The sequence below is a fragment of the Schistocerca piceifrons genome, chromosome 6 (genome assembly GCF_021461385.2).
Source record: "Schistocerca piceifrons isolate TAMUIC-IGC-003096 chromosome 6, iqSchPice1.1, whole genome shotgun sequence".
In the NCBI taxonomy this organism is placed as follows: domain Eukaryota; kingdom Metazoa; phylum Arthropoda; class Insecta; order Orthoptera; family Acrididae; genus Schistocerca; species Schistocerca piceifrons.
The window spans coordinates 135,343,933-135,369,188 of NC_060143.1; the positions used below are offsets into that span (position 1 = coordinate 135,343,933).

The window sequence follows — 25,256 nt, forward strand, 5'->3', positions numbered from 1 at the left end:
CAAACATCAATACAATTTTAATCGTAAAGAAGAAGGATTAAAATTGGACAAGATATGGCGGTCAACGTTGCATCAATCACGTGACAATCGATTGCCTGCAATCGAGAGAACAGACAATAGCCAGAGATAGCTACACATTGACGCCACGTGACGTGCGGTGGTGCCCTCTACGATCTCCACACAAGCGGAGGCCCCAGCTCCTAGCAGCCAGTCGTCGACTCACCTCAGAAGATGTTCTCCGTAGTTGAGAATGAAACGTCAGGGAGAAGAAGTTCTACAGATCGACCATGGCAACTTAGCCTGGAAGTGTTTACTGATGAAGACGCCGGCCGTGAAAGCCTACATGGGATGAAACCTCTTAGGGTTTTGGTCAGATCAGTGAACAAAATTTTACTCTTATATTCATTATTCATTGAATGCTTTCTGCATTTGTGCCTGGTGCATGTTTTGGCTTTGTTCAGTTGTGTTCATCTTTGTGTTTCAAGAGACTTTGACTTCAGTTAAAGTTTGATGAAGCTCTCTTTGCTTTTGTAGCAGCTTCTATTGTGGCTATAGTTATCGTTGATTCTTCCCATCCCTAACAACCTTGCTCAGTACACACTTGCTTACAGTGTGTTGTACAATACCTTTAAATTTTAACAACTACATCTTTGTTCCAAAACTGAATGTTAAATGATGTCTGCTCGGGTAATGTCCAACTGTTTTTTGTCACACTTTAGAAAAAAAAATTCCTATCTTTCTTAACATTCCTTTTTCACATTTAGTCATTTATGCTATAACAGCTATAACCCATATGGTTACTGTTACAAAAATTCATGTTTGATACCTGCTAGATTCTGTAGACTTGCCCTTGCAAATTCATTTTCTAACTAATGGCTCAAAGTAATTTAGTAATTTTCAGAAAAGACATTCAAAACAACTTCACTCAAGTGCCTGTCCCTGACACTCATTTTAATTATGCCAGTGTCTCATTCTACAGCTGGTAAAATAAAATCTCCCACTATTTCTCTCACAGTAGCATACCAGGAAATTTAACAGCAATGTTCTATGTTTTCTCTTTAATATTCTGCCACTACACTGCCTGATCCAAGTGATGCATTATCCTACTTTTGTGCTAACATACACCCGGATTATTTCATATTCAGAATCTGTGATAATATCACTAGATGTTGTTATGTTCTCTTTGGTAATAAATATAAGAGTATCATTGACATCTGAATTTTAGATTTCAGCTAATTATTTTGTTGCTGGTGGCACATAGCCTGTATTACCTTTCAAGGACTATACTAATTCTATGATTATAATATAGATGCTTCTGCAGTTAACTAGCATCACATTTACATTGTCCCTTTGTGATCTGCAAGGATTAATGTTCTCCTCTGCAGTCAACTTGGGTAATTTACTGCTTTCTCAAGTTTGCAGCATAGAATTCATTAGCGAGTATAGGAAGTATATGCGTCCTCTGTGGTGTACTGCTGACCTTTTGAGGTGGAGCGGGCAAGAGGAGGGACGTGACTGACTTCTACAATTATCTTTACCAGCTAGAGAGTGTCAAAAAATAGTTTGTGCTTCTGGTTTATGCCTTCCACTTGGCATCAAGCCAGAGGACTGTGACTGGTTCTGGTAGAAATTTGCAAATTGTGAACTGTTTTTCCACCCCATGTTTAAGGCTAGCTGCGTTTATTAGTACAGGAACTTCGTTACCTTCTTAACATTGGTGGTCCCATTGAACCACACTGTTCATCTGGATTTTTCAAGAGACTCCTGTGCTAGCTTGTGTGTACTGTTCCGAATCAGAGGCACTCAATGTCTGTTGCTAAGGCTTAAGGGGACAGCCATGCAGCCAGTACCCACATTTGTTTTCCACTTAGAGATATGCAAAATTGCAGTGTCTGCCATTCACCTATGTGAGGATAAACATGCCAGATTATGGTCAGTGACATCACTGTTTGGAGAGATTTTAGAACTGCTAGAGGTGTGTTCACAAATTTTTAGACAGATAAATTTGAGAGTGTGAAATTAATGGCATCTGCTACGTAACAGATATCCTTATCAACAAGTTTATATGACTTCAGCCACTGCCAATAATTATAAAAACAGTTGTAATAAAAGTAATAATAATAATAAGAAGAAGAAGAAGAAGAAGAAGAAATGTAATTTATCTGACAAAAGAAAGAATTGTTTGTGAAATTTTGTTCTTTTGTACAGAATTAAGTACAGCTTAGGGCAATAATGAAATAATGTGTAAGCTTTTGAACTCTCCATTTTGTATTTTTATGTAAGTGGGAGTTTTCGTGCTTTTCCATTTTTTCATACAAATGTACAAGATCCTTAATAGATGTATTAGTTCACAAATTTATTTCCAGGCTGAAAATCATGTATTCTTACACTGCACCCACACAATTTGTGCTAACTGTACACTTCCTTGTTAAATGTTTGCTTGTAGTCATGCTTATTTATTTCGTCATACACTCAATCAAAGGTTCTGTTCTCAGAGTCCCTAGTTCCCTTGCGGCTAACTTTTCCTGGTAATTTACTTTTCTGTTCCCAGAATGGGATTTTAACTCTGCAGTGGAGTATGTACCGATATAAAACTTCTTGGCAGATTAAAGCTGTGTGCCAGACCGAGACTCAAACTCGGGACCTTTGCCTTTTTCGGGCAATTGCTGTACCAGCTGAGCTAACCAAGTATGACCTGTCCTCACAGCTTTACTTTTCTGTTAGCATTTAAAATAGAGTAAACATAGTTCATGTTTACACTGCACATGAAAACCAGTTCCCGCACAGTAGACAATAAACTCCAACCACAAAATGCCTTTTGTGGAATTGATTAAACTCAAGTAGGAAAGTGCACCAACATGGTCACTTGACTAGAATACAAATGAGGCACTGAGATCCCTAAGGGCCTAAAGCATGCACCTGTTGATACCACGTTTAAATGAATATCAGAGAAACCAATATACATCTTTTCGTGAATTTTCATGTGTACATTGTGGGCTACATCACAGGTAAACCTGACTCACCATAAGTTCAACAGATTTCAGAACCATGAATAAATGCTACAACCTCTCAATCAATGGCGATGTGCCTTAGGCCCTTATGATTCCAGCACCTCCAATGGATTAATCTATGATCAAATTCATAACTTACTGTAATATAACTCTTTAAGAAATCCACAAAATATAATTACTATTAGTACAACTTTAACATATACTGATGTCCGATCCAATTTTACTACAATATATAGTGAGTGAATTAGTATATCTGAGCAGTGTGCTATCATCTATCAGGATTTATGCTGAGCAAATGGGGATAAATGTCCACTGCATGTGCTGCCACCTGGTGGCACTGATGTAAACTTCTAATTGAGTGATGGGCTAGATGTGCACATCACAAACCATGCACATTGTTTACCCAATCCGTATGTGTTTGGCCCATAAAGCAATTATGTCATGCAAGTTGCACAGGCGCAAAAGCTCCTTAGAACGTGCACAACTGAAGATGTGCTTGGGACAGTGATGCCAAGTTTCACGGAGTCAAGAGGAGCAGTAGCATGGTAGATTTAAGTGCTGTATCTTTCAGGTTGCAGCATGTATGTTATATTTAACAGCATTCAAAGAAAAATAACCAATAAATCTGTGAGGTGTCGAAAGTTAAGGTGCTTGCGTGCTCTTACACAGCAGCCACCACTGTAAGCATAGACACTATTGTACTGGACATAGAGAAACAAATGCCTTCTTCCTCTCCCATTTGCCTTTCTTCTCTCTCTCTCTCTCTCTCTCTCTCTCTCTCTCTCTCTCTCTCTCTCCATATTAAGAGTAAAAAAGCTAATGGTTTAGAATATGCCATGAGTGCCAGTATTATTTAGTGTGCTCAAAAAGATTAAGGATGAGCAATGTATAATTTTAAATCCGAAGTATGAACTCAGAAATAATGGTTACAAAATATCAAATTATTTTTTAAAGTCTAATTTTTTGTGACATTCCAGTGAGTTGAAACAAGTAACTACACTTCAAAGCTAATTTACTTATTAGTTTTTATGGCAAAAAAGATTGATTTAAAATTTATCTGTGTCAGATGAAAAAGAAGAACTTACAGTGAAGTGTAATATTAACCAAGAGAAGAGAGAACTTGAAAGCTGTTTACGAAAAGACCAAGGAAATATAAGAAATTGTGAATCTAATCAGTCCCCTTCAGAACTGATTATATCAGGTAGGTAAAGAAGATTTAGTGTGATTGAGAACTACTTAAATCTACTTCTATAGAATGGAAATGTATCATTTGTTTGTGCTTTTAAGTGTTGATTCTCCTTTTCAGTATCATGTGATCAGTAGTGCAAATAGAAATAACAAAGAGCTACTGTCACCCCCCCCCCCCCCCTCTTTGTGCGCGTGCACACACACACGCACACACACACACACACACACACACACACACACACACACACACACATTTTTTACTCTATGTCCTGAATTCAAAGTCGTTTGCCTGTTTACAACTTTACTAGATCTAAGTGTATTTCATGAAAGACATTTATGCTTGGGTAATACAAATAGCTCATGAACTTCACTTCACTGTATGGTCCACTAGGAATTGTCTTACTTTGTGAACTGAGAGGCTTTCTCAGTATGATGGATTAGCTATATGTGTCTAGGTATCCAGCTATGTTGAAAATTCCATTTTGTGTAGAAAACCCACAAAGGATGCTAAATTGAATCGTCAACTAAGCTGGAAACACACTGATATGTTGCTCACAGTGACACAAGGAAAACAGTTTATTGACCAAGGAAAGAAAATATCTGCTTCAACGATAATAACAAAATGACAATTACAGTGTCTTACAGATATGAAGACTTCACAGTATGGTGATTCCAGAGTCTGATAAAGTAACACAATTAGGATCTTCATAGACAAATACACTTGTGTTGAAAATATTCTGAGTCTGATGAAGCTGTCCTGGATACAGTATTAGTGTACCAAGGAAACAATGATGGATGCTGAATACAGTAGCAGCCTATACAATGGACTCTGAGAGCATCCTAAGATGATGGAGAGAATAGCACCCACCTAAAGACTAGGAGAGGCTGGAAAACTGACCTGTGCAGCTCTGGCACCGACAATTACAGAGTCCTGCAGCTGAATACTTGGGACACTATTTTCTGGTTGCATGTGTGGTGGACATTAATACATCTCTTGGGAGTGGGCCCCCTTCCACCACTGATACTGCCACCTGGTATCTGTCCATTACTGTGACAAGGCAAGTTTGTGTCACTGGGGCATGAAGGAGCCATAGGCTGCACATGTGCGTAGGATGTCCGAAGGGTTGCCAATCACTTTTGCGACGATCTCCAGTATAGCACACACTGTTGCTCTTGATTGTGCAATTGTAATGTGTCAGGGGTTTAGGCACCAGTACTAGCCAGCATGGCTGCTTCTGCTCAGAATGGTGTGTTTGGAGGCTTTGAGTAGTTTTCTACCACTACCATATTGAAAGCAGTATCAGAAGAGCTTAATCAGTAGTAACATCCTGTATCCTGTATTGAAAGCAGTATCAGAAGAGCTTAATCAGTAGTAACATCCTGTATCCTGGAAGTCCTCCATACATACATTGTTGGTGGCATCCTGGATGCATGTGTAGTCACCCAGGCAGAGGTTGCTACTGAGTCATAACTCCCAGCTGTGTGCTTGGCTCGTAGGGGGGAAGGCAGTGAAGTTTACCTCAGTGGAAGGCTGTAACTGGTGTGGTTTATGTAAAGTAGACACCTCATGTGACCTGCAGATTATGCCACAGTGGCAATGAACAGAAGGCCTGGCATGCAGATATCCAACATTGAATCCAGGACGCTGGGAGACACTCAGAGTGTCCTTTGAAGAAACCCTAGAGAAAGTCTTTCTTTGCTAGCACCAGCTTAATACCTGGAACCATCAGACCTAGCAGTAGCTCATAGCCAGCTGATAACACTACCAGCAAAGTTGAAACTGCTTGCCTCCACATAGGACCATTGGCTGGTGTGAATATGGTATCAGCTGTAGTCAGAAGCTCTGGAACCAGTAGTAACACACGTAAAAGTGTTACTAGAGGCCAAGTGCTTGTATTTATAGTCACTCTGCCCAGCTGTGTTGTGACAGAGCCCTGCCTCCAGTCACATGGGTGACCACAGAAGCACAGTGTTGCACCATGGTATGTCAAAATCCAGCTCACCACTGCAGCAGAGTGTGGTCTTGCAGTTTGCCATGCCACCAATATTCTAAATCCTAGCAGCAGGATTCTGAACACAGTTCAAAAGCCCAAGTCTCAACAGGTTGCAAAGTCTTGATTGTCGTCGTTGCTGCAAGGAAGATTGTTTCCTCTGAAGCACAGATTTCTGCTAAAACCTAAGAATCACTTAAAATAGCTTAGTATTATTGCATTTACATTATTGCTCGTTGGCTCATTCCACATCATATCTGTTGTTGTTGTTGTTGTTGTTGTTGTTGTTGTTGTTGTGGTGGTGGTCTTCAGTCCTGAGACTGGTTTGATGCAGCTCTCCATGCTACTCTATCCTGTGCAAGCTTCTTCATCTCCCAGTACCTACTGCAGCCTACATCCTTCTGAATCTGCTTAGTGTATTCATCTCTTGGTCTCCCTCTATGATTTTTACCCTCCACACTGCCCTCCAATACTAAATTGGTGATCCCTTGATGCCTCAGAACATGTCCTACCAACTGATCCCTTCTTCTGGTCAAGTTGTGCCACAAGCTCCTCTTCTCCCCAATTCTATTCAATACCTCCTCATTAGTTATGTGATCTACCCACCTAATCTTCAGCATTCTTCTGTAGCACCACATTTCAAAAGCTTCTATTCTCTTCTTGTCTAAACTATTTATCGTCCATGTTTCACTTCCATACATGGCTACACTCCATACAAATACTTTCAGAAACGACTTCCTGACACTTAAATCTATACTCGATGTTAACAAATTTCTCTTCTTCAGAAACGCTTTCCTTGCCATTGCCAGTCTACATTTTATATCCTCTCTACTTTGACCATCATTAGTTATTTTGCTCCCCAAATAGCAAAACTCCTTTACTGCTGTAAGTGTCTCATTTCCTAATCTAATTCCCTCAGCATCATCCAACTTAATTTGACTACATTCCATTATCCTTGTTTTGCTTTTGTTGATGTTCATCTTATACCCTCCTTTCAAGACACTGTCCATTCCATTCAACTGCTCTTCCAAGTCCTTTGCTGTCTCTGACAGAATTACAATGTCATCAGTGAACCTCAAAGTTTTTATTTCTTCTCCATGGATTTTAATACCTTTCTTTTGTTTCCTTTACTGCTTGCTCAATATACAGATTGAATAGCATCGGGGAGAGGCTACAACCCTGTCTCACTCCCTTCCCAACCACTGCTTCCCTTTCATGTCCCTCAACTCTTATAACTGCCATCTGGTTTCTGTACAAATTGTAAATAGCCTTTCGCTCCCTGTGTTTTACCCCCACCACCTTCAGAATTTGAAAGAGAGTATTCCAGTCAACATTGTCAAAAGCTTTCTCTAAGTCTACAAATGCTAGAAATGTAGGTTTGCCTTTCCTTGATCTTTCTTCTAAGATAAGTCGTAGGGTCAGTATTGCCTCACGTGTTCCAACATTTCTACAGAACCCAAACTAATCTTGCCCGAGGTTGGCTTCTACTAGTTTTTCCATATCTAGAGGTCACAATAATGATCCATGGAATATGCAAATTATTTAACTAAAACAAACTTTGGCGCCAGACTGACTTCTAAGTAATTGCATGTAACACTTATGGTGGTCACGTTTTTGTCAGATCAGTCAGCAAAACTTTATTCTTATGGTCATTGAACACTTGTTTTAATTAGCTCATAAGCTCATTTTGGATTTGTTCAGCTTTTGTTTGTAAACAAGGCAGTGATTTCTGTGAGAAGCTCAATTTACTTTTGTGGTTGCTACTGGTATGGCTAGTTAGCCACAACGGGCACTTCTCATCCCTCAGTCTTGTGTAGGTCATACTTGTCTACAGTGTGCTGTATAATACTATTAAATTATATCAACTACATCTTTGTCTCCAAGACATGAACGTTAAATGGTGTCTTCTCAAACAATGTGCAATGTGTTTCTTGTCACATTTTCTGAGAAATTGTATTTTCTTACCTTTTTTAACATTTCTATTTATATCTGTAGTCATCTATGTTACAACATCTGTATGATCACCAGTAGAAAATATCATGTCTGAAACTTCCTGGCTGATTAAAACTGTGTGCCAGACCGAGACTCAAAATCAGGACCTTTGCCTTTCACGGGCAAGTGCTCTACCAACTGAGCTACTCAAGTATGACTCGTGACCATCCTTACAGCTTTAATTCCTACCTTCCCGAGTTTGAGTCTCCATCCGGCATACAGTTTTAATCTACCAGGAAGTTTCATATCAGTGCACACTCTGCTTCAGAGTGAAAATCTCATTCTTCAATATCATGTGTGTTATTAGAAGCTCTAAGTCATTGACCTCACAAAATTGGAAGCTCTAAGTCATTGACCTCGCAACTTTATTCTCAACCTGCTTAAAGTAATTTTCAGAAAAGATGTTCTAAACAGTCTCACTCATATTCCTACCCCTGGCACCTGTTTAAATAACATCAGTGTCCTGTTATAGAGCTGGTTAATTGAAATCTCCCTCTACACCTACTACAATAACAGGCTCAGAAAATCTAACCACAATACATTCCGTTTTTCTCTTAATCATTCTGCTCCCAAACCAAGTTGTGTATATATGGGTAAAATAATCCAGTTACCATGCTTGACCCACCTTAGTGCTCACCTTTGCCCATATAATTTCATCACTGGAATATATAACAATCTTAGTATATAGTGTCATGTTCTTTACAGCAAAGCATAAGGGGATAGGATTTGTTTTCCATCTAGAGATATGCAAGACTGCAGTGTCCTGCCATTAATTGTCATGTGAGGAGAAACTTGTTAGATTACTCTCAGCAACATCAGTGTTTATAGTGATTTTAGAAACGCCAAGTGTGCTACAGCTTTCACCCCATGGAAGTAGCCTGACATCTGTCAGCTCTGGCCTACATGGCTTAAAGGTGTTTCCAGACAGTGACCAATTTCCCTTGTCTCTGCACACAACTGGCCTATTGCCTGTCCATTCTTTCTTATACATAACTTTGTAACAACACAAAAGAATGTGCTAATCCAAGTAATCAAAGCTTAACCAACAGAACCCTAACAACAAGAGCTACATATATGTTTGTTAAACTGTAGGCAGTGTGAAGCTACACTGCTAAAATTAACAACCAACAAATAATAAAAAGAAGAAAATAAAAATTAGCCCTAGTAGCTTAAGATAACAGTATCAGTGATCACTCTGAACAATTTCACAAGAACAGAATTTCGAGCTGCAATATAAGCCCTATGTAGTGTGCAGCTCAGGACATTGGCTTACAGAAAATCAAGTAGATTTTTTTCATTCCTAATGATTTAAACAACATTTTTATACCTACTTAGGTCATTAAATTTATATTGTAATAACAGTAGCCCAACATGTGGGAATGTCTATTTAGACAATATCATAATTAATTTCTAGGAGACCTAGACACTATTAGCACAGCAGAAGAATGTTTTGCAGATTATGATCATTACTCCTCACATGCCTCTATGCATAGTCAATTAATGATTACAAGACCATAAATAAGAAGTCAAACATGACAAGGGTTAGAGGTCGGGAAGAGGAATGTGTTAAGTTATTCACAGAATGCCTTAGAAATGTGAACTAGGACTTTATGAATATGATGTAGATGAATCAGCTGTTGAAAATCTCTTCAATAATTTCTTTAAGACATGTATTGATCTGTGCTACTCTTGCTCACCACTGAGAAAGTATACTGAACCAAGCAGAAAAAGTAAAAAGTTTCAATGGTATGCTGATGACCTTTCTAGTATCAGGGAAAAGATGTTTTCACTGTACAAGATGTACAAAAAAAAATTACAAATGTGGCACAGAGCAGTATGACTTTTCTTATAATGCTTACCTGAAATGTAAAAAACTTATCTAGCTGAACATGTCAAGCATGTTGCTTTTGAAAATCATGTAGGAGGAGCTCTAAATAAATGTAAGGTCGCCTTGGATATTATAACACAAGAATCCTCTTCTACCCAAAGTAAAGATGTTTTGCTTGAGCCAGAAGAGTTCAATAAACAGTATCACCCAGGACTGGAGTAACTGAATTACATTCTCTGCCAGGGTTTCGATTACCTCTCATCATGCCCTGAAATGAGAAATGTCCTGCCCACTGTCCTACCCACCCGTCCCACAGTGGTATTCCGTCGCCCACCAAACCTACACAATATACTTGTCCATCCTTACACAACCCTTGCTCCCAATCCCTTACCACATGGCTCATACTCCTGTAATAGATGTAGATGCAAGACCTGTCCCATACATCCTCCCACCACCACCTATTCCAGTCCAGTGTCTAACATCACCTATTCCATCAAAGGCAGAGCTACCTGTGAAACCAGTCATGTGGTCTACCATCTAAGCTGCAACCGCTGTGCTGCATTCTGTGTAGGTATGACAATCAACAAGCTGCCTGTCCGCATGAATGGCCACCAACAAACTGTGGCCAAGAAACAAGTGGACCACACTGTTGCTGAACACACTGCCAAACATCATATCCTTCATTTCAATGACTGCTTCACAGCCTCTACCATATGGATCCTTACCACCAACACCAGCTTTTCTGAATTGCACAGGTGGGAACTTTCCCTGCAATACATCCTACATTCCCGTAACCCTCCTGGCCTCAACCTTCGTTTGTCACTGTCCTCATCCGTCCAGCCCCTTCCCTGCTCCCATTCCAGCACTACACAGCCGTCATTCCACCACCACACCCAGTTTATTTTATTTTATTTTTATTTATTTCTCTCCCTTCTGCTACATCCCCCTCCCTACCCCACCCCACATCTCCCCTGCCCACCGCCCAACCTCCTCCTTTCACCCACCCAGTCACCACTCCCATCATGCACTGGTGCTGATACTTGCAGTGTGGTTTCAATTGTGTGCGTATTTGTGTCTATTGTTGACAAAGGCCATTGGCCAAAAGCTTTAAGTGGAAAATCTTTTTGTTGTGCCTATCTGCTACTCAGCATTCTGCTATGTGGTGAGTAGCAACTTTCCATCTCATAATACTGTTACATTCCATCCTGGATTTTCCATTGTTTGATTGTTGCAATTAATGATTTACTACATTAGTTTGTCAGTTATCTGTTATGCAGATGACACATCTTTAATCACTATGTATCAAGATATGTTAAGGTTACACCAGAAACCACTGGACACTCTCTCCTCAACACTAAACTTCCTCTTATCAAATAAACTGCTGGCTGGTGTGGCCGAGTGGTTATAGGCGCTTCAGTCTGGAACCGCACGACTGCTACGGTCGCAGGTTCGAATCCTGCCTCAGGCATGGATGTGTGTGACATCCTTAGGTTAGTTAGGTTTAAGTAGTTCTAAGTTCTAGGGGACTGATGACCTCAGGAGTTAAGTCCCATAGTGCTCGGAGCCAGAGCCAAATAAACTACTGAGCAGTCCACAGACAATTCAACACCTGCAGCTGAGACCAGCTAAAGACATATAAGCAAAATCTGTAAAAGTGTTTGGAATACATATTGATTCCAGATTAAACTGGCAACCTCATATTAATCATGTCTGCAGAAAGATATCAAGGGTGTCCCATCTTGTATGGAAATTATCTGTTCTAACAATGGAAACTCTAGGTAGAAATATCAACAACATAGGAAAAGCCAGATTGCTACTTTCTGTAAGGAAGTCACGTTAAGTTGCAGACAGGTAAAATTAAAATACAGTTACATATAGCTTTCAGCCACAGCCTTCATCTGCAAAAGAGAAACACATACCATTCATACACACAAGCAAGCACATCTCATGCACTTAGGCCCGAGATGCTGGAGTTGACAGTCATGTGTGTATGGGAACAAGATGGGTGTAGAGGTATACTGAACAAACTGTCACACAAGTATTTGCACATAAATATATATTTCCTCAGTAGTCATACACATGTACACAGCAAGAGACATAAATGCAGACTGGTAGAATAACATGGCGGCTCGAATGTCAGATCTCAGTGAAAGAACCCCCCTCCCCACAGTACGTAATACCACAGGTGAGTCTTGGCTGGAGACAGTGTGGGCGTTGATGCTGTTGGTGGTTGTACGAGATGGTAGAGACACGACCGGAACCTCCACCTCAACCAGGGCAGAATGCAGAGGCAGAACAACGGGAGGCAGGTCCACCTTGAAGCCGTTGAACTAGCAAGGGTGGACAATGCGGCGGCCGGCCGTGAGCAGGAGGCTGAAAGGCGGATGGCGGGGTGTAGGTGTGGCAGGCCCGCACGCTAACCAAGCCATCCAGCGAGATGAAGGCGCGGATTGTCATCAGCTCACACTCACGAGGGAGGGTGAGGCTATGTGCAACACTAAAGTTTAGCTGGTCATTGGGTGGCGATGTCGCGGTGTCTGTGAGTAGAATGAGAACTCGCTCATCTAGAGTTACGATTGAAATGTCGTCCATGTGGTGTGGGGGTACATTGCAGAGCAGGGTGACTGTGGGAGAGGGTGTCTCTGTAGTCGGTGAGGTACCTGCGAAATCTGCACATGGGGTGGAGGTTAACGTATCTGAGAAACCGGCGAATGGTGACGGGGAAGCGATAGGTGAAAAAATCAGTGTGGTGGCCTGAGGAGAAACATTGTTGGACTCCACAGCAGGAGAGAGACTGTCAAGAGAGTTGTTTGAAGAATCTGACTGAGCGAGCAGGGGGCCATCAGGGTCCACAAATGCCGGTTTGAGTTGGTGTAACGAATCAGTTTGGGGAGAGTCTTTGACAATTATGTCAAAAGTTGCATCATCCCACCGGAGGACTTTAAAGGGGCCGAGGTAAGGTGGTTGCAGAGGTTTTTGGACTGAATCGTCTCTCAGAATCACATGGGAGCAAGTGTTGAGAGGGGTTGGCACGTAAGTGTCCAGAGGGGAGTGGTTGATAGGTGGGTGCAGGCGCGCATGTTTGAAGTGAGTGCGCATGCGACTTATGAAATTCGGGTAGGGGGGGAAATCTTCGGGTACCTGAGGCAGAATGAGTTTTCCTGGTAGGACAGGGCTCTCCCCGAAAGCGAATTCTGAGATAGTTCCCTATAAGTCGGGCTTGAAAGTTGAGTGGAGGCCGAGGAGCACCCATGGAAGGGCTTCGGACCAGAGGCAGTCGTGGCACCTGAGGGTTGTTTTCAGAATGTGGTGCCACCATTCTACCAACCTGTTGCTTTGTGGGTGGTAGGCTGTGGTATGAATTTTCTTTATGTTGCAGATGTTGCATAAAATGGTGAACAAGGAAGACTCAAACTGCTGACCCTGGTCAGTGGTGATGGTGGTCGGACAACTAAACCCAGCAATCCATGAGTAGATGAAACCCTTGGCCACAGTCTCAGCCATGATGTTAGGTAAAGGAACTGCCTCTACCCAGCAGGACATGCGGTCAGTTGTGAATAGAATGTATCTGTTGCCCTCCTACAGGGGAAGAGGCCCAATAAGTTCGATATGTACATGGCGAAATCATCCTGGGGGAATGTCAAACCTGCCCAGTGATGGGGTGGTGTGGCAGCTGATTTTGTTGCATTGACAGGGGATGCAGCTGCGTGCCCAGGTCTGACAGTCCTGTTTTATATTTTTCCAAACAAAATGTTCGGAGACAAGCCGTGTAGTGGCCCGGAACCCAGGGTGATCGAGGTTATCAAGAGTGTAGGGGTAAGGTACCAGTAGAAGAGTCACCACACCTCATCCACAATGCTGGGAAATTTAGCTTTGGTAAACACAAGGGATGTCTGAGGGTCTGCGAGGAGAGCTTGAGATTCCTTCTCAGAGGCTTGTAGGGGGGCCAGGTTGGATGAGTCTATGATGCGTGAAATAGTATTGATCCGTGAGAGAAAAAATCTGCAGCAATGTTGTCCGTGCCTCATGCCTTTGATGTTGTGAATGTAGGTGGCGGGTCCTCGGGGGGGAGGAGGGGGGGGGGGGGGTTGCAGAAAGCGTCTGCAAATGGTTTTGTGATCAGTGAGGATGAAGAATGAGCGACCCTCCACGTCAGGGCAGAAGTGTTTGACGGCCTCGTAGACCGCAAGGAGTTATCTATCGGTGGCGGAGTATTTCTTCTGAGCTGTTGATAGTTTTTTAGAGAAGAAATGAAGAGGGGAACCATGTCTGCCTTGCGTTGCTGTAGTACTGCTCCCACCACAATGTCACTGGCGTCCGCAATGGTGAACAACTCGGCTGAGGGGTCAGGGTAGGCGAGCATCACGGTGTGAGCCAAAGAAGACTTTAGTGCATTGAAGGTGCAGTCCAGCAAATGGGTTTGAGACCTGAAATCTGTTTACCCGACAGCAAGTCTGTCAGTGGGGCCTGCATGGCGGCAGAAGAGGGCAGGTGACGGCGGTAGTAATTTATTGTGCCCAGGAAACGTCGGAGTTCTTTGTAAGTAGCAGGGGGTGGCATTGACGTGATGGCCTGCACACGAGATCTGGGAGTCTGTATTCCATTGGTGGAGACGGTGTAACCCAAGAAAGTGACGGGAGGCTGGTGCAATTGGAAATTGTCTTTGTTGACCTTGACGCCATTGGAGTTCAAGGTCTGGAGGACCATGGATTAATGATTTCTATGTTCCTCAGCCGACTTGATGAAAATGAGTATGTCATCCAGATATGCAAAGCAAAATGCGAACTGCGGTAAGATGGTGTCAATGAATCACTACCACGTTTGTGCCGCATTTTTCAGGCCGAATGGTAGGAAGTTGTATTGGAACAAACCAAGCGGCATGATAATAGCTGTTTTAGGGATGTCTTCTGGCACTACGGGAATCTGGTGGTTGGCATGTTTACAATCAGTAACACTGAAGATTGTAGTGCGCGATAACATATGAGTGAAATCATGTATGTTAGCCATGGGGTAATTGTCCATGACAGTATGAGCATTTAGATATCTGTAATCACTGCACATTTGGAAAGGACCGTCGTGTTTGAGGGCGAGGTGAATCGGTGAAGACCAGTTGCTGTCTGACTGTTGCAGGATACCTGCCTCCAAAAGTTCATTAATTTGCTGCCGGGCCACATGCTACTTAATGGGGTTGAGGCATCTAACCTTGTGCCTAATAGGAGGGTAACTATCTTGTGCATCATTCTGTCAGTGACAGAAGAAACTGCACACAAGACTGATCGTTGTCCTGATGCAAATTTTTAGGATGACTAGGGCATGACGAGGCATAGCCGTTAGCGCAAGTGGGAGAGGGTAGCCCGAAAGTCATATGCATAGTACGTGAGTGCGGCTTGCGCCTGTGTGGAGAGGGCAGCTGCGCATGCAACGCAGAGTAGGATGGAATGTGTGGCGAGTGTGCTGTCAACCTTGCACTTGGTGACTGGTGCAGGTGAGAGTGGTGTTGGCATTGCACGTTGAACAGCGATGGCCGCCAAGTCACATGGCTGGCGCACGAGAGAGGGGCAATGTTTATCAACGCGTGGGGCAGTTGCTTGCGTGGTGTGCATGGTCGCATCGTGTGTGCGACTGTCATTAGAAGCACTGTTTAAAACACAAGGCACTGAATGTGGTGAGCGCGTCGGGGGTGCGGAGTCTACCAGACATGAATTGTCACATGCGATTAATTTGTTTGGACTAACCTGATGAGTGTCCAAGCTGGTGTCAGCCAGAGAAGCTCGATTAGGTGGTGGAACTATGGACTGCAGTTTTAGTAGCGAGTCAAGAGCTGCAATGAGCTCGTTGTAGGTGTGTGTGATGCATTGTGTCAGCTTGTCATTGTCCCAGTAGAGTTGTGCTGCCAAGTCGTATTCTGACAGTAGATAAGTTACACAGGTCACAATGTTGCCCGTGAGGACGGAGCACTTGTGTACTAACTCACATGTCGCAAGAGAAGTGGAGCAGGGAACATAGCTGCGGGAGCACAGTATTTTAGTGCTAGTGGGATGGTGTACCACTGAGCCCTGAACTACGTTCAGAGAGAGTTTGTAATGGGACAAAAATTCCATACCCAGAATTGGTTCATCCATGTCAGCAATGTATTAAGTCCATGGAAAATACAGAGAATGAGATAGGTGCACCGTAACTTTGACAGCCTGAAGTTTGTAATGTTGATGAGTTGACAGCTCGTAGAAGTGACCTCGTCGGTGAAAATACAGGGGGAGCCATAGATGTAGGTATGATTGACACGTCAGCACCAGTGTCGACTAGGAAAGTGAGCCGTGACAAAATGTCACTCACATAAAAATGACCGCTCAGCAGGGCGGACGAGTGGACAGAGTCAATGTATGAGGACGCCCGTGAGGTTCCCCACAGGACTCACCATCTTTTAGGTCCTGCGGTCAGCGTTTGGGTGCTGGCAAGGTAAAAAGCGCTACTTATCATCCTCGCTGAAAACCTTGTGGTACCAGCAGTACAGATGAGCCGGATGTGGTGGTGACTGTGGCAGCGGAGGAGGCTTGTCCTCATCGATTTATTCTGGCATGTATACCGGCATGTATGGTGCGTGGGTGATCCTGGAGTGCTCGGATGGTGGAGAGAGCGAGCAGATGCTGCCAGGCGATGTAGAAGGCGTTGAGGAGGAACGAGCCCTGCCTCTGCCAGCAGTCGGCCGGTAAGCGGGAGCAGTTGTGCCAACTAGCGGTGAGTGGTGAGCTGGCTGGCGTTGTCATAGCAATGAATACAGTTGGTCTGCGATGAGGAAACAAGAGCCTATTGACTCGAAGGAGTGCGGTAGCAGGTGGATCTGTAGGTCAGTAGGCAGCTTGGCAGACCACACCGCCCACAGAGTGATGTCCGGCATGGTATGTTCATTCACAAGTAACCAAAGGTGGTGCCAGAGTTGTTATGGGGTTCCATCCTCCAGGTGTTCCTCATACAAGATCTCAATGATTAATTCTTGTGGTGAGCAGGTGAGTCATTCAATGATCGTCTTCTTCACATTCTTCACAAACTCATATTTCGGTGGAGGCGGTGGTGAGAGGAGATTGTAAGTTAAGTCTGAATGATCATTTAGGTGCGTGACAAGACACAGGAATTTAGAGTTGTCATCGGACACATGATGCAACTCAAAAAGATGCTCAACAAGTGCAAACCATGACACTGGGTTGCCCTTGTATAAAGGTGTCAGCTTCGGCAGACGACTTGGAGGTGGGGATGAAAGCGGTTTCAGTGTCTCTTGGAAAACCGTCTGGTCCGTGATGGGAGATGCTATACAGCAGGCCAGCATGGTAGGTGCGGGTGAGTTTCTGGCGAAAATGTTCATAGGAACTGTGGGTTGCATTGTCCTTGATGTGTCGTGAAAAGACGGGGTCCTGTAAATTGGGTCGTAGGCTATAGGCGCTGATTTGAATTAACCCACCTCAGAAGTAACGCGGCAGACAAAGGCAGTGCTGTGGGAGAGGTGAGTGGCTGAGCAGCCGGATCCAGGGCCCCCTGCATGTCCAGGGGAGACACGCCATTGGAAGGTGAAACACCGAATGATGCACTCGAACCAACGTGGTCGAAAAATTGAGCTACCTGTCTGGGGGTGTGAGTATGGAGAATTGTGCTCACTAAAATGTCCTATTAGTTTGCAAATGAGGAAAAACCAGACCAGGTCATGGTTGATAGTGGGTGGGTGCGTTTTGTGGTAATGGCGGCACTGTCCATGGCACCACAGTAAATGTCGTTGCGGCCCATTGAGAGTCAAAGTATGTGTGTGAATCTAGATCACTTTGAGCATTATACAATCGATCGGTAGGTACACAGTTCTGAATATTTTTAACTTCAAACTTAACACGTTGGTGAGCACAGTCCGGCGACATGAAACCTGAGTCCATTGTTTGTGTTAGTGGTGTAGCCCTCGACCATTGTAGAGCGACAAAGTTTGAGGTTAACACGACTGGAGATCCCAAACTGCTGTGAATTAATGTAGAACCTGTTTTTGGCGGAGGAATTAAGAGGTCTGGCAATCGTTGTTGAGCTTTCAAATCTTCGAACAAAGCATTGAGTGAGGCGGCCATGGCGGCGTGCACATAACCTGTTGATGCTACAACACCCGGTGCGGTAGTCGCGGGAGATGTGCAAACTTCGGGGTCACCGTATGGGATCGAGATGGGTGTAGAGGTATACTGAACAAACTGTCCCACAAATATCTGCACATAAATATATATTTCCACAGTAGTTGTTCACAGCAAGAGACATAAATGCAGACTGGTAGAAAAACGTGGCAGCTTTACTGTCCGATCTCAGTCAAAGATCATATTGGTCATGGTCGATATGACCTATCAGCGACACATGTGCATGAGGTGCTCTTACTGGTGTGTGTTTCTTTTTTGCTGATGAAGGCTGTGGTTGAAAGCTTTATGTAAGTGTGTTTTAATTGCACCTGTCTGCAACTTAACATGCCATGTTATTGCACACCAAAGCAAAAACAATATATGAACACGTTCTCTTTTTGTCTCAGGGGTTGAAACCTTAGGATTCAAATCTATGTATATTTATTAGTAGCACACTGTTTTGTTAATTTTAATTGCATGAAGTATATTTAGTTATAGCTTTCTCTGTAATGGTGCCTATGTGAAAAATACCATACTCAACATTAGTGGCCCAGTAAGAGAAAATTTGCTTCAGAAAATGAAAATAATGATGGAGATGATTTACTACTTTCATGAATGTGATAAATGAATAAGTATTCTCAATAACACCTGGAATAGAAGAGCCATAATTACCTAAAATCTATGACAACCGTAACGGCGGACAACTATAGGGTAAGACATAACTATAAAAACTTTCAATAACTCCAGGAAAGGATGCAATTCTTTTTTTTCTTTCAAATATATTCACAAGGGAAAATAAGCCAGTAGATGGCACAGTCTCTGCCTACATTGTCAATTATCTTATCTTATTTCTCACAAGTATCTTAGGTCAGCTTACTTTGGACTTTTTCAATCTCTCATATCTTGTGGGGTGATGTTATGGTGTCACTCGTGTCATGTCGTGTCATGTTGTGTCGTGTCATGTGTGATTCAGAAAATGGTGCTACAAATAATGTGTAAGGTTGGTTCAAGGAAACGCTGCTGTCCTTTATTCATTAAGACCAAAATAATGACAGTGATAAATCTTCATATATATATATGCAACATTGATATAGGCTGAAAACAACATTGTGGAATTTGACGCTAGAGAAAATATACACTTTCATGACACCAGAAACAAAATGAGTATTGACATTTCTAGGCTTAGCTGACATAAACACAAAGTGAATTGTTTGAATTTTTTAAGTAAATTGCCATCTTCTGCAAACAACACACCTTTCTATAAAATTAAAAATAAGCTGCATAACTAGTTTATAAACAATTCATCGTACACTTTAAGAGAATTCGTAGAAATTGAGTTTTAGTGTTGAGAGTACGATTCTGTACATCTAGTGAATATAGGCTAAATTATTTTATGTACAATGTGAGCAGCAATTAATGTAGTGATTGCTGTTGTGTCATGCCATCAATGTAAAGCCTATTGTGCTACATGTGATCAATGGCTAACAAAGGATCTGAATCTGAACTAAGCCTTGAAAGCACCACATTGCCAACAGAAAAACAGCCAAATGCCCTCTTCTTTTCTGTATTTTGTATCTGTCTCCAATATTTAGAGTAAAAGAAAGCTGATAGTTTTGAAAATGAAAAAAAAAAATCCATTGTTAATGAGTTATTGACAAAGACATGAAAAATGAACAAATTAATAGTGTGGAATTTTAAGTGTAATATCTGGACTCAAAAATTGTTGTTGTTGTTTTTGTGGTTGTTGTTGTTGTTGTGGTCTTCAGTCCAGAGACTGGTTTGATGCAGTTCTCCATGCTACCCTGTCCTGTGCAAGCTTCTACATCTCCAAGTACCTAATGCAACATACATCCTTCTGAATCTGTTTAGTGTATTCATGCTTTGGTCTCCCTCTATGATTTTTACCCTCCGCGTTTCCCTCCAATACTAGATTGATGATCCCTTGATGCCACAGAATTTGTCCTACCAACTGATCACTTCTTCTAGTCCAGTTGTGCCTCAAATTCCTCTTCTCCTCAGTTTATTTACTATTTCCTCATTAGTTACATGATTAACCCATCTAATCTTCAGCATTCTCCTGCAGCACCAAGTTTCAAAAGCTTCTTGTCTAAACTATTTATCGTCCATGTTTCACTTCCAAACATGGCTACACTCCATACAAATACTTTCAGAAAAGACTTCCTGACACTTAAATCCATACTTGATGTTAACAAATTTCTCTTCTTCAGAAATGCTTTCCTTGCCAGTCCCCATCTACACTTTATATCCTTTCTACTTCCACCATCATCAGTTATTTTCCTGCCCAAATAGCAAAATTGTTCTACTACTTTAAGTGTCTCATTTCCTAATCTAATTCCCTCGGCATCACCTGATATGATTATACTCCATTATCCTTGTTTTGCTCATGTTCATCTTATATCGTCCTTTGAAGACACTGTCAATTCCGTTGAACTGCTCTTCCAGGTCTTTTGCTGTCCATGACAGCATTACGATGTCGTCGGCAAACCTCAAAGTTTTCATTTCTTCTCCATGGATTTTAATTCGTACTCCAAGTTTTTCTTTTATTCCCTTTACTACTTGCTCAGTATACAGATTGAATAACATTAGTGATAGGCTACAACCCTGTCTCACTCCCTTCTCAACCTCTACTTCCCTTTCATGTCCCTCGACTCTTATAACTGCCACCTGGTTTGTGTACAAGTTGGAAATAGCCTTTCACTCCCTGTATTTGACCCCTGCCACCTTCAGAATTTGAAAGAGAGTATTCCAGTCAACATTGTCAAAAGCTTTCTCTAAGTCTAAAAATGCTAGGAATGTAGGTTTGCCTTTCTTTAATCTGTCTTCTAAGATTAGCAGTTGGGTCAGTATTGCCTCATGTGTTCCAGAATTTCTATGGAATCCAAACTGATCTTCCCCAAGGTTGGCTTCTACCAGTTTTTGCATTCATCTGTTAAGAATTCATGTTAGTATTTTGCAGCTGTGACTTATTAAACTGATACTTTGGTAATTTTCACACCTGTCAACACTTGCTTTCTTTGGGATTGGAATTACTACATTCTTCTTGAAGTCTGAGGGTATTTCATCTGTCTGATACATCTTGCTGACCATATGGTAGTTTTGTCAGGTCTGGCTCTCCCAAAGCTATCAGTACTTCTAATGGAATGCTGTCTACTCCTTGGGCCTTGTTTTGACTTAGGTCTTTCAGTGCTCTGTCAAATTCTTCACACAATATCACATATCCCATTTCATCTTCATCTACATCTACATCCTCTTCCATTTCCATAATATTGCCCTCAAGTACATCGCCCTTGCATAGACCCCTATACACTCCTTCCACCTTTCTGCCTTTCCTTTTCTGCCCAGAACCAGCCTTCTATCTGAGCTGTTGATATTCATACAAATGCTTCTCTTTTCTCCAAAGGTCTCTCTAATTTTCCTGTAGACAGTACCTATCTTACACCTACATTTGTCCTGTAGCCATCCCTGCTTAGCTATTTTGCACTTCCTGTCAATCTCATTTTTGAGACATTTGTATTCCTTTTTGCCTGCTTCATTTACTGCATTTTTTATATTTTCTCCTTTCATCAATTAAATTCAGTATCTCTTCTGCTACCCAAGGAGTTCTACTAGCCCTCATCTTTTTACCTACTTAACGCTCTGCTGCCTTCACTATTTTATCTCTCAAGGCTACCCATACCTCTTCTACTGTATTTCTTTCCCCCGTTCTTGTCAATTGTTCCCTAATGCTCTCTCTCTCTCCCTCTCTCTCTCTCTCTCTCTCTCTCTCTCTCTCTCTCTCTCTCTCTCTCTCTCTGAAACACTCTACAACTTCAGGATCTTTCAGTTTATCCAGGTCCCATCTCCTTAGATTCCCACCTTTTCATGTATCTAGTCGCCTGTTCCCATGCTGTTATGAGCAACTGTATTAGGTTATTGGAGTATGATGAAACCGTGAGTAGACAACAAGACATTTATTGTCAACACCTCATAATAGAATGGTGAGGTAGGAGACTTGCCTGCTCTGTAAATCAGGAAACCCTGCAATGCAAATCTGATGACAGAATAGCAGCCTGGATCAGGCTCAGGTGTTTCAGAGCACAATGTTCAGCGCACATTGTTGAACAATCTGCCCTGCAGCAGATGACCCCTTAGTGTTCACATGCTGATCAAACAACTTCATTGATTACAATTGCTGGGGCATCATCAAAATTTGGCAATGGACCCATCGAAACATGTCATCTATTTACCCAATAACAAGATGACCCAGATTATAAACCTCCTTTTTTTTGGACAAACACCCTGAGAAATTTTTATTTTTGATGTCTTTTGACTATACAAATTTCCAGGCTGTTTTATTAATGTAAAGTGTCCTCAGATTTACCAAAAACAGCTAACACTATCTATTTCAAAGAGTCCTCGAGATCTGTGACAGGCAGAAGTTTTGATTTGTAAGTCACTTTGTTGCAATTCCGTGACGTCCAGTATTTCCATTTCTTCCTGATCCCTTAGTACCTATTGGATCCAAAATACTTTGGTTCTCCTGTTCACAAGAAACTGTTTTACTTGATTTGACAGTCTCCCTTGGTCCATTCTAGGGGAATCTGTCTCAAGGACATGCTCCTTTTTTCCCCTATGATGCCTGAGATTCTCTTTACCTGGGTGTACATCTGTTGGTTTCCTTATGTTTTGTATTGTCAGTTTCCTAATCTTCCAGGCCCAAATATCCTCCTGAGTATATTTTGTTTTACAAGCTGTAGCCAATAAAGTAACCCTGTTTTTATAACATTTAGAGTTTCTGCTCCGTATAAGACTTTGGGCTGATCATTGTCTTACAATGCCTCAGTTGTGCATTGAATGTCCTGTTGCTTGATGTTTGTTTATTCAGTTCACTGGATTTTCTATCCAAAATCATATCCTCCAAAACTGGGAACAGTGTTGAGCTATGTACTGAATCATAGGCTTTCTTGGACTATGTGTGTGTGAGCACTGAATACTTGCTTCACAGTTTTTGATATGTGATTATACATATCCAAGATTATTATTCCTCACATGATCTGGCCTTTCTGAAGCCTCCTTAGTACTCACCAATCTGTGGATTTAGTTGCTTTTTCACTCTATTTATCCATGCTTTTGAGAATGTCTTACAGGTATCTGGTGTTAACCATATTCCTTTGTGGTTCCCAGCCTTACAACAATGATCATGAACTTAATGTGACTGTGTATTTTACTTTAAACTTTAGAGAATTATCATGCTTTGTGATTTCAAGGGCTTTCTCAGCTTGAAAAATTAGCTGTATATTTCCAGGTATCCAGCTGTTTGAAAAATTTCATTTTTATGTTTTGTCAGTAGAGAAAATGTGACTCCCTATAAGTTACATAAAGGGTTTTTATCCAATTTTCATGTTCAAAATTAAGAGTGGGAAATGGATAAATGTGGTATCAAATAGACCAGCATGAGGTGTAGTTTTGATAAAAAAATAATTAATTAATTGGTTGAAGCTGTCAATCAGACAAGGAGTGACCATTTTATGAGGATGTTTTTATAGACCACCAGCACCCGCAACAAACATTGCAGAACATTTCAAGTAAAGTCTTGAGTACATAGGAAATAAATGTCCAAATTATCCATTAGTTGTAGGTGGAGACCTTAATCTGGCATCCCCCCCTGCGGGTTCGGGGGTTAGAATAGGCCCGCGGTATTCCTGCCTGTCGTAAGAGGCGACTAAAAGGAGTCTCAAACGTTTCGGCCTTCTGTGATGGTCCCCTCTTGGGTTTGACCTCCTGTTTTCTTCCAAATTTCCGTCGTCAGTGCGTGCCATTTGGGGAAGGACACCTTACGTGGTGTTTTTGTATTGGTCCATCATGCTCCACCATCTTGCATGTTACCTATTGTCGTGTGGGGGGGGACTACGCCCAACATCTTCTGGGTTGTCTCCTTCTCGCCTTGTGCGCACTCTTCTTCTTCGCGCCTACGACAACTGTGGACCCTTTAAACACCTAAAATCCAGCACGGTAGCCAGTCCGTTGTGGTGGGGTCGTCATGTACCCTCTTGGTGGTAGCCCCCTGACCACGCAGGGATCGCACTACAGATGCCAGAGCTGTTTCCTCCCCATGCATGCCAAGGAGTATGTGCCCATCTTGTCTGGGGCACGGGGACTCCGGGCAACGGGATATCGGCCAGGTACCCGTTGCTTTGGCTGGGTGGCGCCCTTGGGGAGAGCCCTCGTTCGGAGTAGGTGGCATCTGGGCGGATGTGGCGCAATGAAGCGCAATAAATCACACCAAGCTGGTGGTCGCACGACCACCAGCATCTCTAAGCGAGGTAGAGTCGACTTCGATGCTGCGCAATATGACCCTCAGACGTTCCCCTCGTTGGCTGCGCCATGGGAGGGACGCCGGTCTAGTGCCAAGCGGGAGCCTTATGTACCGCAATACCTTGTCTGCAGCAGGACTGATGGTGACTCCTTTCTTCCGACGAAGCCTATGTTTTTTGTGGAACACCTGGAGGATAAGTTTGGGGAAGTGGCAGGGTTGTCAAAAATGAGGAATGGGTCCATCCTCCTCAAGACGTCCTCCCCAGCCCAGTCACGAGCGTTGCTCTTGTGTGATAAGCTGGGTGACGTCCCTGTTACCATCACTCCCCACAGTAGCTTAAATATGGTCCAGGGGATTATTTACCATCGTGACCTCTTGTTACAATCCGATGACGAGCTGAGAGCCGACTTGGAACGACGTGGTGTGCATTTTGTCCGTCGTGTCCATCGAGGACCCAAGACAAACAGGGTGGCCACCGGTGCCTTTATCTTGGCCTTCGAGGGTGATGTCTTGCCCGAGAAGGTCAAGGTAATGGTTTACCGTTGCGACGTGAAGCCATACGTCCCTCCCCCGATGCGGTGCTTCCAGTGCTGGAAGTTTGGGCATATGTCCTCCCGTTGCCCATCCAGCGCTACATGTCGAGATTGCGGACGCCCCTCTCATCCCGCTTCTCCATGTGCGCCCCCGCCTGTATGTGTCAACTGTGGGGAGCACCACTCTCCATGCTCGCCGGATTGCCCCGTTCTTCATAAGGAGCGGAAGATAATGGAATTTAAGACCCTGGACCGGCTTACTTAT

At 42.7% G+C, this 25,256-nt stretch overlaps 1 protein-coding gene across 2 annotated transcripts in view; it reads left to right on the forward strand.

Annotated features, from left to right (window-relative positions):
• Nucleotides 1-25,256, forward strand: part of LOC124802885 — a 226,553-nt gene that overhangs the window by 124,420 nt on the left and 76,877 nt on the right. For both annotated transcript variants that reach the window (XM_047263933.1, XM_047263934.1), the window contains exon 6: nucleotides 4,078-4,212. In XM_047263933.1, coding sequence (XP_047119889.1) covers nucleotides 4,078-4,212 — 135 coding nt within the window. The remainder of the gene's footprint in view (nucleotides 1-4,077; nucleotides 4,213-25,256) is intronic.